Here is a 16506-nt window from a genome sequence, read left to right on the forward strand (position 1 = left end):
CATAGCTACTTAACAATAGTGTTACAATCTTCATAAATCCAAAAAATTAGTAATCACGAAACTAAATAAATCTACTGTAAGAGAAAACTTACGTGAGAGGATGGACTGGTATGCCTCTCTCATTGTAAATAACCTCATACTTCATCAGTGAGGGTTCATGGTAAGTTGTCAGTACTCTGGTCATAGTAAAAAGACAAAGACCAGACTCTCCGATGGATATTGGTGACCACAGGGACATCACTGCTTTAATCAATCCTATCATTATAAAGAGATCAAAATTTCATGATGATGATGAAGAACAACAATTTAAGAACTGTTATTGAATATAGTGTTTCACTCATGGAATTTTCGTCTTGTGTAGTTAGATATATTCGCATATGTAAACCTGCCACATGCAGGGTTCAAACTCACAACCTCAGTTTTGACAGGCTAGCGATACAGTAGATGAACTAATAAGATCACTCAGCCCCTTCATGTTATCGTGAAATGTTCATAACGACTATATTTCACACCTGAATGATTTCAAACACATGCACCTTGAAGTACTTTATTTCATGAATTTCATTTTTTCATGGCTCTGTTGAAAAGTTAATGGTTTTTTTATGGTTTAATATTTTGAACACAGAAAAACCAACAAGAATATGCATTTCAATGGGTTTTTATGGGTTGATAATTAGTCCAATGAACAAAGATAAAATCCTGGGTGTCATTCCAAGAAATTTGTGTTGTCATCATGCTGTTTCATGATGATGTTGGGAGTGACGACATTGAATTGACTGTCCTATATTTATTCAGATAAATGTGGCATATGCAAAGCCAAAACAGCCATTTACCTACTGTGAATTCATTATTATTCGTTGGGTACCAATTTTAGTGGATTTCGTAGGTACAGGTAAACCACAAGTTTAAATGTTCAACGAATTACACATTTTCTGTAAGGTTGTATACAGACTTTGGCAAATCCACGAAATCAAATATCCACGAAAATGCAATTTTTACTCAATCCAAGAAAATTGGTACCCACGAAAATAAATGAATCCACAGTATCAAAATTCTAATCAGGTGACCAATCAAATTTGAACTTTATATTACCTATACTGAACAGCAATATAATTAACACACATAACAGGAACAATGGATCAAATGGTCCTGGAAAAATTCCTAGACTGAAGATTACTGTATGTCTGTAATAACCATGGATACCGCACTGAAATATAGAAAATATACATTTTTCAAATATACAAATATTGTATGGACATGACTTTTTGTACGTTAAAGACCAAAATTCTGTTCTAAACCAGAAGAGCAAAAGTTCCATATTTTTTTTCCACAAAAAAGAAGTTATTTATAGAAAAGTAGAAATTGTTGAATCTATTCCCTAAAAAATATAAATAAAAATTCAAAGTGTGGAAGCATCAAAACACTTCTAGTATCATGAGATAGTAGCACAGAAAGATATTGTATTTGCAGTGGTCACAGTTGATAAATGTTGCTACTTTTTAAGAGTCATTTTATATTACCCTGTGAATCATGCATAGCTGACCTTTGACAGTTTATCTATTTTTGCATGTGTTTATTGGTTAAACAGTACATTTGCTTTGTATATTTTGAATGAAGACTATATCCACAAAAGTGCTTCATAGGCACAGCAAATTTTGTTTGTTGCACTTTGATTGCATGGGATAGTAAACTAAATAGCTGTACTTATTTGACAGATGTTGAATCTTGTGCTAAAATAATTTAAAGCTGCTAGTTATTTATGTACCAGACCAATTATCAGCCATTTGATTGTCCAAATGTCTTTTAATTCCTGTAGAAAGATACAAAATTTGTAGCAACTTGGCGATGCCTCAAATAAGTATTCAGGAAATTTAAAAGCAAGCTGGTTGAAAAGTGGTCAAAATCATTGAATTAACATGGAACTCAACAGGAGGCCTATTTGGTGCACAGCCTCTTTAATACTTTGGTCATCATTGGGTTCAGTTATTTTCCCCTTGACTTAGACTAAATGTGATAAGGATAACAAATATACTAAAAATGTTTCTGCGGAATTATACTTACATTACAATTTTGGTAGGGATAACATATACATTGGCAATGTTTCTGTAGAATTATCTCCCCTATACTCACATTACACATTCAGTACATTGGCAATGTTTCTGTAGAGTAATCTCCCCTGTATTTACATTACACTTTCTGTAGGGATAACAAATACATTGGTTATGTTTTTATAGAGTTATCTCCCCTATACTTACATTTCACTTTAGTTATGTATAAATAACAATTACATTGGTGATGTTTCCTTAGAGTTATCTCCCCTATACTTACATTTCACCTTCGGTAGGGATAACAAATACAATGGTGATGTTCCTGTAGAGTTATCTGCTCTATACTTATTTTACACTTTCTGTATGTATAGATATCAAACAAATACATTGGTGATGTTTCCATAGAGTTATCTACCCTATACTTACATTACACTTTCCATAGGGATAACAAATACATTGGTTATTTTTTGGTAGAGTTATCTCCCCCATACTTACATTACACTTTCTATATGGATAACAAATACATTGGTGATGTTCCTGTAGAGTTATTTCCCCTATAATTACATTACACTTTCTTTATGTATGGATAACAAATACATTAGGTATGTTTTTGTAGAGTTATCTCCCCTACACTTACATTACACTTTCTGTAGGGATAACAAATACATTGGCGATGTTTTTGTAGAGTTATCTCCCATTTGTCTTCATCATTCTCACCAGCAACTTGCACTATAAAAAAATAAATAATGTTGATAAATGCATTGATCATTTGCATATTATCTTAACCTTGCCCGATTACAAATTTATTTTTTCATCATATTATACTTGAAGAAACATTTTTAAGAGAGTAAAAATTGGTACTTTTTTGCCACAAGTGATTAAGGCTACAACATTCACCATACTATAATTTGGACATAAATACTTTGCAAGCACAGTGCAAAACAGTCCAAAAAAGGCAACGATGGAGGCTTCCATATAGAACCCCACCCAGAAAGTACCTATAAAAGTCAGATTTGAAAATGGGGTTAATACTGATGAGGGCTATTTTGTGGAAGGGTAGGTTGGATCTTAAAAATCCCCCCACAGCAAACACACTTTTTTTTTTGTTACTTTGCAAACATCAAATGATTTTCACCCAAAATGACCCACACCCATGTCAAAATATAATACTTTCCTTCCTACCCTCCGCCATTCATTTTAATGGAATAGCCCTGATACAAACTTTTCTTATTTTATATGAAAAAAAAATTAGTGTTTAAAGAAGAATTTAAACTTGAAAGGCATTGATTATTAACTTCTCATAACTTACAGACATAAACTTGTATTGAATGCCTTAAATTCTACTCAAAAGAAGTAACTTTTGTGCAGCTAGTATTAGGAACTTATGGCATCCATTATAAAATTACAACAAATTAAGAAGCTGCAGTTTGTGTTAAATATTTGATTAATCATTTTTCCTTCTATTAATAGCAGAAGCTTTGTAACAAAATCACAGTACAAGGGGGTAACAGAGTTCGAAAAGAATACTGTCAAAATTTCACAAGAGTGCACACGCTGAAATGTCTCGCCTACTATACTGACCATTGATTTAATGTTGATAGTCCTACATATTAAGTTTTACTACAAGTATCACATTAACATTTATGATCCAAAAAAATGAGGTCAAGGTCAAATAACCCAAGCCGGAAATACATGTACACCTATAATACAATCCCTCCATACACAGAATATAGATGACCTATTGCTTATAGTATAAAAGAAACAGACCAAACCATGGAAATTCTATACTGAACAATGAACCATGAAAATGAAGTCAAGGTCATTTGAACCCTACCAGACAGACATGTACACCTGAAAATCATTCCATGCATCAAATATAGTTGACATATTGCTTAAGGTATCTAAGAAAAAAAGTTAACCAGGAATACCGGACATTGACCAATCTACCATGAAAATGAGGTGAAGGTCAGATGGTACCTGCCAGACAGACATATACACCTTACAATCATTCCATACACCAAATATAGTTGACCTATTGCTTAAAGTTTAAGAAAAACAGACCAAAACACAAAAAATTGACATAAGCAATGAACCATGAAAATGAGGTCAAGGTCAAATAAAGCCTGCCAGACTGACATGTACATCATTAAATATATCCATACACCAAATATAGTTTACCTACTGCATACAGTATTAGAAAAACAGACCAAAACACAAAAACTTAACATTGAGCAATGAACCATGAAAATGAGGTCAAGGTCAAATAAAACCTGCCAGACTGACATGAACATCATAAAATATTTCCATACACCAAATACAGTTGACCTATTGCATACAGTATTAGAAAAACAGACCAAAACACAAAAACTAAACTATGACCACTGAACCATGAAAATGAGGTCAAGGTCAGATGACACCTGCCAGTTGGACATGTACACCTTACAATCATTACATACACCAAATATAGTAGACCTATTGCTTATAGTATCTCAGATATGGACTTGAACACGAAAACTTAACCTTGTTCACTGATCCATGAAATGAGGTCGAGGTCAAGTGAAAACTGTCTGACAGGCATGAGGACCTTGCAAGGTATGCACATACTAAATATAGTTATCCTATTTCTCATAGTAAGAGAGAAATTAACATTAAAAAAATCTTAACTTTTTTTTCAAGTAGTCACTGAACCATGAAAATGAGGTCAAGGACAATGGACATATGACAGACGGAAACTTCATATCATAAGGCATCTATATACAAAGTATGAAGCATCCAGGTATTCTACCTTCTGAAATATTAAGCTTTTAAGAAGTTAATTAACGCCGCAGCCGGATCAATATCCCTATGTCGAGCTATCTGCGACAAAAGTCACAGGCTCAACAAAAACCAATATACATTGTACATTGGTAATTCTTTTAATAGCATTAAAATTACTTTTTTATTTTCAATGTAACAAATTTTAAAATCTTATATTTATACATTATTATTCCTTGGATACAAATTTTAATGATTTCCTTGGGAACAGGAAAACCATGAATATAAATGTTCAATGAATTAAAAATATTTTATAGGCTTGTGTGCACAATATGGCAAAACCACGAAATCAAATATCCTCAAAGTTTTCTTCAATCCACAAAAATTGGTGCCCATGAAAATAAATGAATCTACATTAATCATTTTTTACTCTTATTAACAGCAAAAACTTTTGAACAAAATCACAGTATAAGGGGGTCACAGAGTTCCCATAGAACATTGTCCAACAGTCAAAAACCAGTATGACCCTTATTGGAGCAGTAAAATACGAGTTTTACTGTACCAAAAGTCCATTAAAATTTTCAAAAATTTTTCATTATATATAAAATTGTTGTTTTTCTAATAAATTATGTTCCGACCAGTAAATAATAATCCTATATCCAATCAAATCAATTAAAACTAATGAGAATTTATTTCTTTGGGGTGGTGGTTGAGGGAACCAATTCTCAGGCATTGGAGAAAATCAAACTTCCATGGATACTTTATTTCGTGGTTTTAAAGATATTCAGATACAAGCCTTTAGGAAATTTGTACTATCTTGACCTCTTTATTCATTTTACATCTGTACCTGTTTATAAGCTTCTGCTGTTTGTAATACCATTCAGGGTCATGAAATTTAGTACTCCACGATTAACAAAGAATCACCAGTATCTACTTGTTAGATGATAACCTTACATGTACAAGAAAATACTCCGTCAGGTATCCCAGTCTTGAAGGGCAGTTCTGCATGTTGTGTCTTGTGTGGTGGTAACTGTATTGATGTTGAAACCTCTCCAATGATTGTGACGTTACAATTCTGTAGCTGTACAGAAACATCCTTCATCATATATCCCTGGTTATATAACATGATATGTAATGTCTCTGTCTGACTGTTGTCTGTGTATTCTATCTCTCTAATTACCTGTGTGAACCTAGAAAATAAGACGATGATGATGGATGGCTGTTTAAAATCCAGCGTCAAATTAAATGCATATTCAGGACAACAACATTCTAATGTTATATGAATATGAATCCTGCTTTGTACTAGCCCAACATGCTGAGCTGAATTTTTAACATGCTAGTTCAAAAGGCAAAGAGCACAGGTCACCCTACCCAGACACATTAAGATGACTCAGAGCCCATCATCTTTTCTCCTCTCCTTAGTGCCATGTGACTAGCGAAGAAGCAGCAAATACCAATTTCAAAGTCTTTGGTTTGACCTGTCAGTGGTTCAAACCCATGACCTGCCGCACTCGAGTCCAACATGCTGCCACGAGACAACCAAAGTGGAGGAAGAGAAGAGATGTGATGCATAGGTACATAGATGCCAACCCCCCTTTTAGTGCAATCAGTAAATAAGTCTTTATATTTCGATAATTTGTGGTTTATCACAGTAACCTTTTTTTATTTAATAATCATACTAACGATTAGGCAAACTAACAATGACAAGGAAGTGATTTCCTTTATCTATCGGGGCCTCGGTGGCCGAGTGGTCTAAGTAGTTACTACTGTAATCACTAGCCAGTCAACACTGAGTTGTGATTTCGAACCGCGCTCGCGCAGGTGCACTCGACTCAGTTTTCCTTCCGAAGGTCGGTGGTTTTCTCTGGGCACTCCGGCTTCCTCCACCAATAAAAACTGGCTGCCACAAAATAGCCCAAAAGCGGAGCTTAAAAGTGGCGTTAAAACACCAAAAATCAAATCAATCAAATCCTTTATCTATGACAAATACTGTGGATTAATTATTATTTCCGGTCTGATGTCACCCAAAATCAGAATTTCGGTTATAAGCATAGTCCTTTTATTGCATATTTTTTTCTGACAAGAAGGCCATGCAATTAACCTGAATCCACTTCTTATGATACCAATTTTCATGGATTTTGTGGGTACAGGTTATCCACAAATTGAAATGTTCAACAAATTACAAATTTTCTGTAGGCTTGTATGCAGACTTTGGCAAAACCATGAATTTCAAAAGTTTTCCTCAATCCGTGAAAAAAGTACCAATGAAAATAAATTAATCCACAGTATGAAAGAAAGTTAATGGGCAAAGGAGGAACATTGACAATTGTGTTTGATGGAACAGTCTTGTTTTACAAATTATTGCAAATGGCAAAATGTTTTGATGTCGATTTTGTTGTCCGAGAGAATTTATTATCTTTTGTTACAGGCTTAACAAAATTCACCATAACCTAAAATGGTGTGAACCATGCATGGTGATATAAAGTTACCAATCTCATAAATTATGTGAACAAGGAGGGCAACATCCAACTTATGTGGAATCAGAACCTTCACTTACTGTTTGAGTACTATAAGAAGGTCATCAGCTGCTATTGATATAGACAGTACAGCCTGGACATTAGATATAGGAACAACTAAAGACCATTGGAATCTCTCAGACTTTATTATCTTTGGAACACCTCTAATTCTATCCTGTAAAAAGTACTGTCTATCTGTCTTTTTCAACTTTCTTTCCTGGAAAATATAATAAGCTCATTTTAAATGTACAGATATTAGCAAATCATATACTGTGGATTTATTTATTTTCGTGGATACCAATTTTCGTGGATTGAGGAAAACTTGCATTTTCAGTGGATATTTGAATTCATGGTTTATCAAAAGTCTGGATACAATCCTATAGAAAATTTGTACTTTGTTGAACATTTAAGGAAGTTCGCTTGTCATGTTTTGGAATTTTTGTCAGATTTTCGGAATCCTCTGGTTTTATCTATTTGAATGCCTTAAAAAATTTTGCCCATTGACCCCCATTTTTCTTTTTAAAAATCTTTTACATGTATAATTATAAGCCATCTGTAAGAGTCTTATAAAATCTTAATTATTTTTTAATAGTTTTTGAGAACTTTATCTTGTCAATGATAAAGCTATGAAAAATCAAGAGAGGATATTTTCCCGCCAAAATTTCAATGGCTAATATCTCGAAAACAAGCACATTGACCTATATTTTATTTTTGCTCTTTTTGTTCCTTTATTAATCCCCTATCAATATATACTAGTGTTATGAAAAGCTTGTTATTTTGAAACTGAGTAGCGAACTTCCTTAAATTCGTAATTCACCTGTTTCCACGAAATCCACTAAAGTTGGTATCCCACAAATAAAAATGAATCCTCAGCAAATGTACAATGAAGTTGTGAGAACCTTTGTCATGATCTCTTCAAGCTGTTCCTTTGACACATGACACATTAACTATCATCAATAGTGGAAATGCTTAAATGTCTTGCCTGCATTATTAATTATCACTGAATTATGAAAGTCCAAGAGATCATGGTCATACTACAGATAAACCATGAAAATTTCTTTTTTTTTAATTTTATTATTTCATTTTTCTATCATATATTTCCAATTATTATATCCGTGAAACCAACATCTTGCGTTAAAATATTGTATTTCTTTTATTAAATATTAAGCTGGTTGAGAATTGCGTTTACTGGAAATATCATTAAACTGGAATGTATATATATATATGAAATTTCCATACTTTCTGATCATATGAAATTCGCAGAAATAGAATGTGTCAGTATAAACACAATTCATACTTTCTTCAGGCAAATTCTCCTAAAATTTCAATTTATAATGCTTTGGTTTAATAAAATACAGCACTGAAGATAGAGAGAATATGTTTTAACTTAAATAAATGAAATCAAAATGAAAAATAACTTAACATGAAACAAATTTGGTTAAAAAAAATTGTACTGCAAATGATTGAACAGCAATCCAAAAGTACAAGTGACTTCCTCAAATAAAGAAATTTCTGACTTTTTTCAATGTCCAACAGGCAACTTACCCAAAAGTGAACTGTTTTTCAAATTTTTAATAATAGTATAAAAAAAGAAATGAAGGTGTCTTAGCTGACACATATATGATATATTAATACACGTTCCCCTGCCAATTCCTCCCTCCCCCCAACTTTTTTGTTTTGGGTATTATCAAACAAAAGAACAAGATGTAAACAACTGCAAAAGAACAGCAAGAACAAGATATGAATATCTGCAAAAAAACAACAAGAACAATTTTAAGATATGAACAACTGCAAAAGAACAACAAGAACAAGATATGAACAACTGCAAAAAAAAAAAACCAACAAGAACAAGATATGAACAACTGCAAAAGAACAACAAGAACAAGATATAAACAACTGCAAAAAAAAACAAAACAACAAGAACAAGATATGAACAACTGCAAAAGAATAACAAAAAACTTTAATCCTACCATATCCTCTAACCAGAACTGCATTGGTTGGTTCTCTAAACAGCTACAAATTTTGGAGTATTAAGTATACAAAATACAAAATGTATATGAATCCTCCAAGAAAGACATGTATCTCCTAATGTCTCCAATAAAGTAAAAAGACGGCACTGCCAAATGGTGCTCTCTTAGCTAGTCATTTATTAAGAGAACATTTTTTATTACAAGTGTTCAAAATACAAGTATGCTTGGAGAGACAAATAAACCATAAAGGTACTATGTAAAAATGAAATCTGATATTCAAAAATTTATGTGTGAATAGAACACTTAGAAAATGTTTATACTGTACAGTAAATAAAGTTGAGGATGAGATACCGGTACACTTTGTGACTGAATGCCCACTATATGTTGATAACAGAAATGAGTTTTTCACTGAAATGTCTTTAACCTGCAATAATTTTCAATCTTTAGACAATCTTTCGAAGTTTTCATGGCTATTTACACAAGAAAATTTAGATGTATATAATTGTTTGGGAAAGTATTTATCTAAAAATCTGAAGATAAGGAGAAGTTCAAAGATAATAAATGCAAATTAGCCACACATATACTTATTTTGAGTGGTATATTTTATAGATGTTATTTGTATTATCTGGTTCTGTCCTGGCCTTATATAACAGTTATTGTAAAACGGTGTTGTTTTCTTTTATGTTTCTCAATTTATGTCTAATCTCATGTATTTGTATGTAATGTGATAAAAGCTCTTTAAAGAGCCTTTTAATTTGAAAACTAAAATATTCTTATTCTTATACGAAACTAACGAGGTTAAAGAGACAGTGTTCCATCACTGTGCAAGCGGTAAATACTGCATATCAAAGGCAGTTCATTACACATTTATTGTTGAAAATGATAATAAATTGTGTAGTATTGTTAAACAATTTATTTTAATCAAAGCGTAATAATGTACGTTGTACATATGGGTCAAAGAAACAAATCTATTTTTAGAACAATTGGTTCAATTTCTGTATGCCAGGTAAAACAAAATGTGTTTATAAAATTTATTGAAATAATACAAAATACAATAACATGAATGACATCAGACATATAACTTTTATTAGAATAAATCATCATTCAATACGTTGCTAGTGGATCTTCCGTCTTTCTTCTTCAGGGATTTCACTTTTCCAGGAATCTACGAATTTCCACTCCCTGGTTAATTCGTAAACCTTTTTCCTTTCTCATGTATCCCCTGTGGTTGACTTTATTTTCAAAGGCTTGCCCGGAATAGCCCCTGGTAAGTATTGTAGTAAAGCCATATCAATATTATGATCTAGTTTGCATCATCATCGTTGGCTGTTCGGAACAGGTTTCTCTAGACTTTTCTCTATATTTTACCAACACTACACATGACTTTGACATGATTTAAAAAAAAAAGAAAAGGTTCTAAATCGTCTTACACGCATGGCATGCATGATAGTCATAATCAGTGAATGTATCTTTTTTTAAATTAATGTATACATAGTACTGATTTTTCTGATCTAAAAATAACGATTAAAAATTTTGACAATAGAATTATACAAGAATTTAATTTTAGATGCAAACAACGACAAGAAGTTTTATCGGACAATTAATTGGACCTGTGGTTTTAATAAAAATACTGGACCAAAGGGAAATTTACAGGACATGGTCCGTCGGTCCAGTGCTAATTTCAAGGACTGAAAATCAATAGGCTTCTTCACCTTCCCTTTATCTTCCATCAGTATAAGTTTCATTTGAATGAAGCATTTTTCATTTTTTTTAATTTTAGTAATATTGACCTTGACCTTTGATATATTGACTCCAAAATAAATATGCTTCTTTCCCTTTCTTATATCTTTAATCTGTCTAAGTTTCATTCCAATCAAACATGGCATACTCAAGTCATCATCCAGAAACTATTTATTTTGGACACACAGACAGACAAACAAAAGGATAATTATATGCTCCATTAATTTTTTCGGTGAGGATAATAATGTAAAAAGAAATTGCAAAGACCATGTTTAAGTACAGGAAACCCCAAAAAAGACTCAAATAAAAATTACAAAAGCAGCCCTTTGCACAACTTTATGTTTAGTAGAAGAAATTGTCAACATTTTTTAAAGGAGTTGGGGATGAATAGAATGCCAAAAAAAAGAAATTTTCCCTATGTGTCCTTACAGCTTCACTGTTAGGCAACTCAATAATATTGAAATATGGTAAATTCTTATAGATTTTGTAAAAGGCATTTTTTTCTAGTCATGAAATAAATATTTTTTGGGCAGGTTATAATATACTGTGGATCTATTATTATTCGTGGGATACTAATTTTCATAGATTTTATTGATAGACATTAATCACAAATTCCAATGTTCAACAATATACATTTTCTATTGGCTTGTCTGTGGAATTTGACAAAACCATGAAACGAAATATCCCAAAAATTGTATTTTTTCCTGAATCTAATGGTACCAAATTGGAATCCACAAAAATAAATGAGTGCACAGTTATTAATTTAATCTAAGAATATCATGTCAACTATTTGTTTTTTTTCCCAAATGCTTAGCATTGCAACTATTATCAGATGCCTTGTAAATAAACCAATTATGTTATATAATATGTTTGAACTTTTTAAGAAACAATGATTTGAAACAAAAATATTACACTACAAAATAAAATATATTCATAAGTACTTACTTCTGTGCTGATTTATGACATTTATCTGATTGGTTATTGAATGCTGCCAGTGATACACCAATCTCATTACACTCCTCCCCAATCCATGTTTTATTTAACAACATGAACTGAGACTTTTCTTCACTAGTTGTTTGTGGAATCAGTAGAATATTCCTTTTATATTTCAGTAGATCATTGTCAGTATAATTGACTAATGAATATGTGGCTGAAATCTGGAAAAAAACCAAAGAGTTATATTTACATATCATGCAAAGTATAGATATAGATATACTTTTATGACCTATGGTCTAGAAAAGCATAGGAGGATTTATGTGCATGAAAAACTAGTTAAAACCTATCAAATTAGGATATCTGGACCATGTGTTGTTTGTTGCTGTTTGTACATCAATTTTATTGTTTTTGGTAATTCATGTTATTCTTTTTATCTCATATGACCCATTTTCTAACTTTACTGATGAGTTTTATGTAGACGAAATGTGCTTCTGGCATTCTAAATTATATACATGGTATATTCAATGAGTTTTTACTGATATATCTATATAAGATTGATTGATTGATTGATATTAGTATAACGTCCAGTGGCAAATATTTCATACATGTTCAGGACGAGAACAGATTTGCAATAAATAGGTAGGTCCTGTAATAGAGGCTGTCCAGGATGAAGTTGTGGCAATGGCAACCATTTTCATTGATCAGCAGGAATATCAGATGATATTTGGAAATATCCATGGAGATATGACAAGTTTGGTTCTAGTTGGCTCTAACATGAGCAACACAATGGGTGCCACATGTGGAACAGGATCTGCTTACCCTTCCAGAGCACCTGAGATCACCCCCAGTTTTTGGTGGGTATCTTTCGCCTCTCTTTTGGTTAAGTGATTTCAGAGAAAACAATCTGTTTACCGGTACTTGGCTTTTCAAATAAAGAAAGTATTAAACTTTTGTTCAGTAATGTTGCTAATCTTTTATGGATTTTAAATTAATAAAAAGGGACAATTCCAAGAACATCCTGCAAAAAATATAATGAATTGGAAGATCAACTATAGATTGAAAAAAGTTCAGGGAAAATTTCCAGTACAATATAGTAAAATAACCCAGTTTGAAAGGCTGCCCTAAGACCAATTCACCAGAATTAAGTTGTAAATGACTTGGTTATTTCAAAGAAAAATATCAAATGTGCTATTGTAACCCCCACCCCGTATTCTGTTTATACTTGCACTGGCCATGTTGGTTACTAATAACAGTTATATTTAAAAATGATTCTGACCAAGTTTCCTTCAAATAGGTCCCATGGTTTCAGAGAATATTTTTTTATAAAAATGGAAGCTGGACACAGAGTCAGATGGCAATATCTCACACTGTTCTTTTTTGTAAAAAATTTTGGTGCCATGCTCCTTTTCCGCAAATTCTCATATCGATAACGATAACTTTATTTTACTAACTCAGGCACCCTGAGGTGCATCAAGAGCAATAATATACACCATGCATATATATACCATATTTAGCAAACAGAACAAAAGAAATGATAAAAACACAAAAATTTAATGAGAATGACATAAACTAACTAGTTAAATATCTAAAGAAATTATACCTATATCAATTTACCTTTGGCTCTTTTAATGCATGGTCACTTATAGTATTTCCTACTTTTGTACTGGCTACCTGATGGTTCCCTGTTTCGGTCATAATTATAACAACATCATGGTAAAGCGTTGGTTTCTCTAATTCATTCAAACTGTACCTAAAATTTTTTTATTAAAGGAATGACTGTAATATTTTTTCTGTTTATGAAGAAATAATATAAAACATGTGGTGCGCACTGAATAACCCATGTAGCTGGTTATTTAAAAGTGTGCACCACATTTTTTATGTTATTCCGAATAGACAGAAAAAATATTACAGTCATTACTTATAATTTAATTCTAAATTCCATTTTTCAGCAGTAAATCATGAAAAAAAACCATTGATGAGGTCACAGTCACATGACAAAATTATATCTATGAGCTGATAGACAAAAACGTTCGGCCAATCAGACATGTTACATCCAAAATTAAATAATTACCATATAAAATGACATGATTTAGTGTAGCTTCAACAGGTAAATAATAGAAGAATATTTTATTTAAGAAACCTCTAAGAATAAAAACTTATCTCAATCAACTAAATAGATTATGGAAATTACAAATCAGCGGAAATTAATGAAGCAATATGAATTTTAATATTTGCAGCAGGTTCTCAATTCATTTTTTTTTATCTCAATCAACTAAATAGATTATGGAAATTACAAATCAGCGGATATTAATTTAGCAATATGAATTTCAATATTTGCAGCAGGTTCTCAATTCATAAAAATGTTAATCTCTAATGGATGAAAGACATATATATCATTTGATTGTGTCATATGCTTTCAATTTGTATGAGAACTACCAATGCCCTATGAAAGAAACCCATGCCATATGAAAGCAACCTGGTCCGTGTACACAGTTATCGTCCTTTGATTTTCGTTGTCCACGAATATAGTCCCTAGTGTGGACAGTGTGTTACTTGCTAATTTATTTTATACCCCTTCCAAATTTATTTCTCCATGTTTTTTGACTCAAATAGCAAGTAGGGGGGTGAAATGACACTGTAAAAAAATTTGGGTCATGAATTTTAAAGTAAAGTAGTGATTTGGTCCAGCTGAAAAATGTTAAAAATTAGCACTTCGGAAGCTGTCAAAAGATTTGAAGACCCCCTTAACATAAAATTGTCCATATTTTGAGTTAGAGCCGATGAAGTTTTCTATAATTTTGATATAATTTGTCCCAAAAGTAGTACAACACACTGTAAAAATATTATTGAGAAAGCGCAGGTGGGATTTTTTTAATTTTCATTTATTGTCTAAAAGAAATGCACTACGAAATAACTGTGTACTCGGACCTAAGAGGTGAAATCAGGAAATATAGAATCTGTACTTTGGCAACTTCCCCGAATGATTTGATGGTGTCAATTTGTCAAATAGCATAAAACTAAAGTATTTAAACTTTTATTTCATAGAATTTCTGCAAAAATGACCAATTTGGGCATTTTATGGTCAAAATAAGCATTTTATAGCTTTTTCAATTTTGATGCATAAGTGGCATTCTGACTTTCTATCTGACAGGTTTTTATGTGTCAATATTTGTGTTTCTATGCTTCAATCCAGTTGTATTACTCATTTGTGAACTCTGAATCTACAGAAAAGAAGATTATCTCATACAATATGTGCAAAATGTGTTGTATATATGACCCTCGTCTAACGCCCTGTTTGGATCAAGTTAAATGTAAGGAGCTTGGAACATAAAAGTTGAAGTCCATAATAAAGACCTCACTAAATTTGTACAAAAAGCACTTAACAATGTCTTTTGTACCTGTTTCATGTCACATAATATCTTTCTTTTCTTCTGTAGGATAGCAAGTGGTTCAAATATAAGCCTGTTGAGACTAAAATTGCATGCATGTTTTTCACTAAAAAGTGAAAAATCTTTGTATCAGACCATACTGTCTGCAAAAAAAGTTGAATGCAAGAGTCTTTTTGTGCTCAGATGTATTGTATCATGTCACCTGAGTATAGAAATGATAGAAAAGACACAAATTTTTATTTCCTATAGCTTCAATATGCATTTTTAAATGTAAATATGTGCTGCGGCCTAAATTGACCCTAAATTATTTTCAGTCTTACTTAGCCTAAGACCCTTTTAAACTAATATGATATGTTATTTGTAAGTTTTCTTTCCATTTAAAGTACATTAAATACATATGTAAGGATTATTTATAACCAAAAAGCTTTACAAATTTAAAATTGCTGGAAAATATTACATCTTCATGTAAGGCCCCCCCTTCATTGGAAAACCTCCATTTTTAGGCACAGGCTCATATAAATTTGACTTTTTAATAATTATGACAAGTCTGATAAATCAAATGAGTACTCTATTGCTTTTAATACATAATATATTATATATTAAGGCATTTCAAAAGTATTTTTTTGCAATATTTTAATTTTTTAAGCCCCAAATGTTGATAGTTGAAATTTTTCAATTTTAACGTCTAAATTTAACATGCAAAGTTGAATATAGAATTAGTCATATTGTCAATAATATATATCCTATTGCCATGAAACTTTGTAAGCAGTCTAATAATTTATTAAGCTTTGGTCATACCAAGTTTCATTAAGATTGGTCAATTTTTTCTACCCTATTAGGTCCGTGTACACAGTTATCGTCCTTTGATTTTCGTTGTCCACGAATATAGTCCCTAGTGTGGACAGTGTGTTACTTGCTAATTTATTTTATACCCCTTCCAAATTTATTTCTCCATGTTTTTTGACTCAAATAGCAAGTAGGGGGGTGAAATGACACTGTAAAAAAATTTGGGTCATGAATTTTAAAGTAAAGTAGTGATTTGGTCCAGCTGAAAAATGTTAAAAATTAGCACTTCGGAAGCTGTCAAAAGATTTGAAGACCCCCTTAACATAAAATTGTCCATATTTTGAGTTAGAGCCGATGAAGTTTTCTA

The 16506-nt window shown here is 31.9% G+C and overlaps 1 protein-coding gene across 1 annotated transcript in view; it reads right to left on the bottom strand.

Annotated features, from left to right (window-relative positions):
* LOC127737177 (uncharacterized) overlaps positions 1-16506 on the bottom strand; it is a 41277-nt gene that overhangs the window by 14154 nt on the left and 10617 nt on the right. The window contains exons 4-8 of the mRNA XM_052247708.1: positions 12877-12886; positions 11974-12185; positions 5757-5992; positions 2766-2777; positions 93-255 (exon numbers count right to left, since the gene is read on the bottom strand). Of these exons, the coding sequence (XP_052103668.1) occupies positions 93-255; positions 2766-2777; positions 5757-5992; positions 11974-12185; positions 12877-12886 (633 nt within the window). The remainder of the gene's footprint in view (positions 1-92; positions 256-2765; positions 2778-5756; positions 5993-11973; positions 12186-12876; positions 12887-16506) is intronic.

Source organism: Mytilus californianus, unplaced genomic scaffold (genome assembly GCF_021869535.1).
Source record: "Mytilus californianus isolate M0D057914Y unplaced genomic scaffold, xbMytCali1.0.p SCAF_4, whole genome shotgun sequence".
Classification (NCBI taxonomy): Eukaryota; Metazoa; Mollusca; class Bivalvia; order Mytilida; family Mytilidae; genus Mytilus; species Mytilus californianus.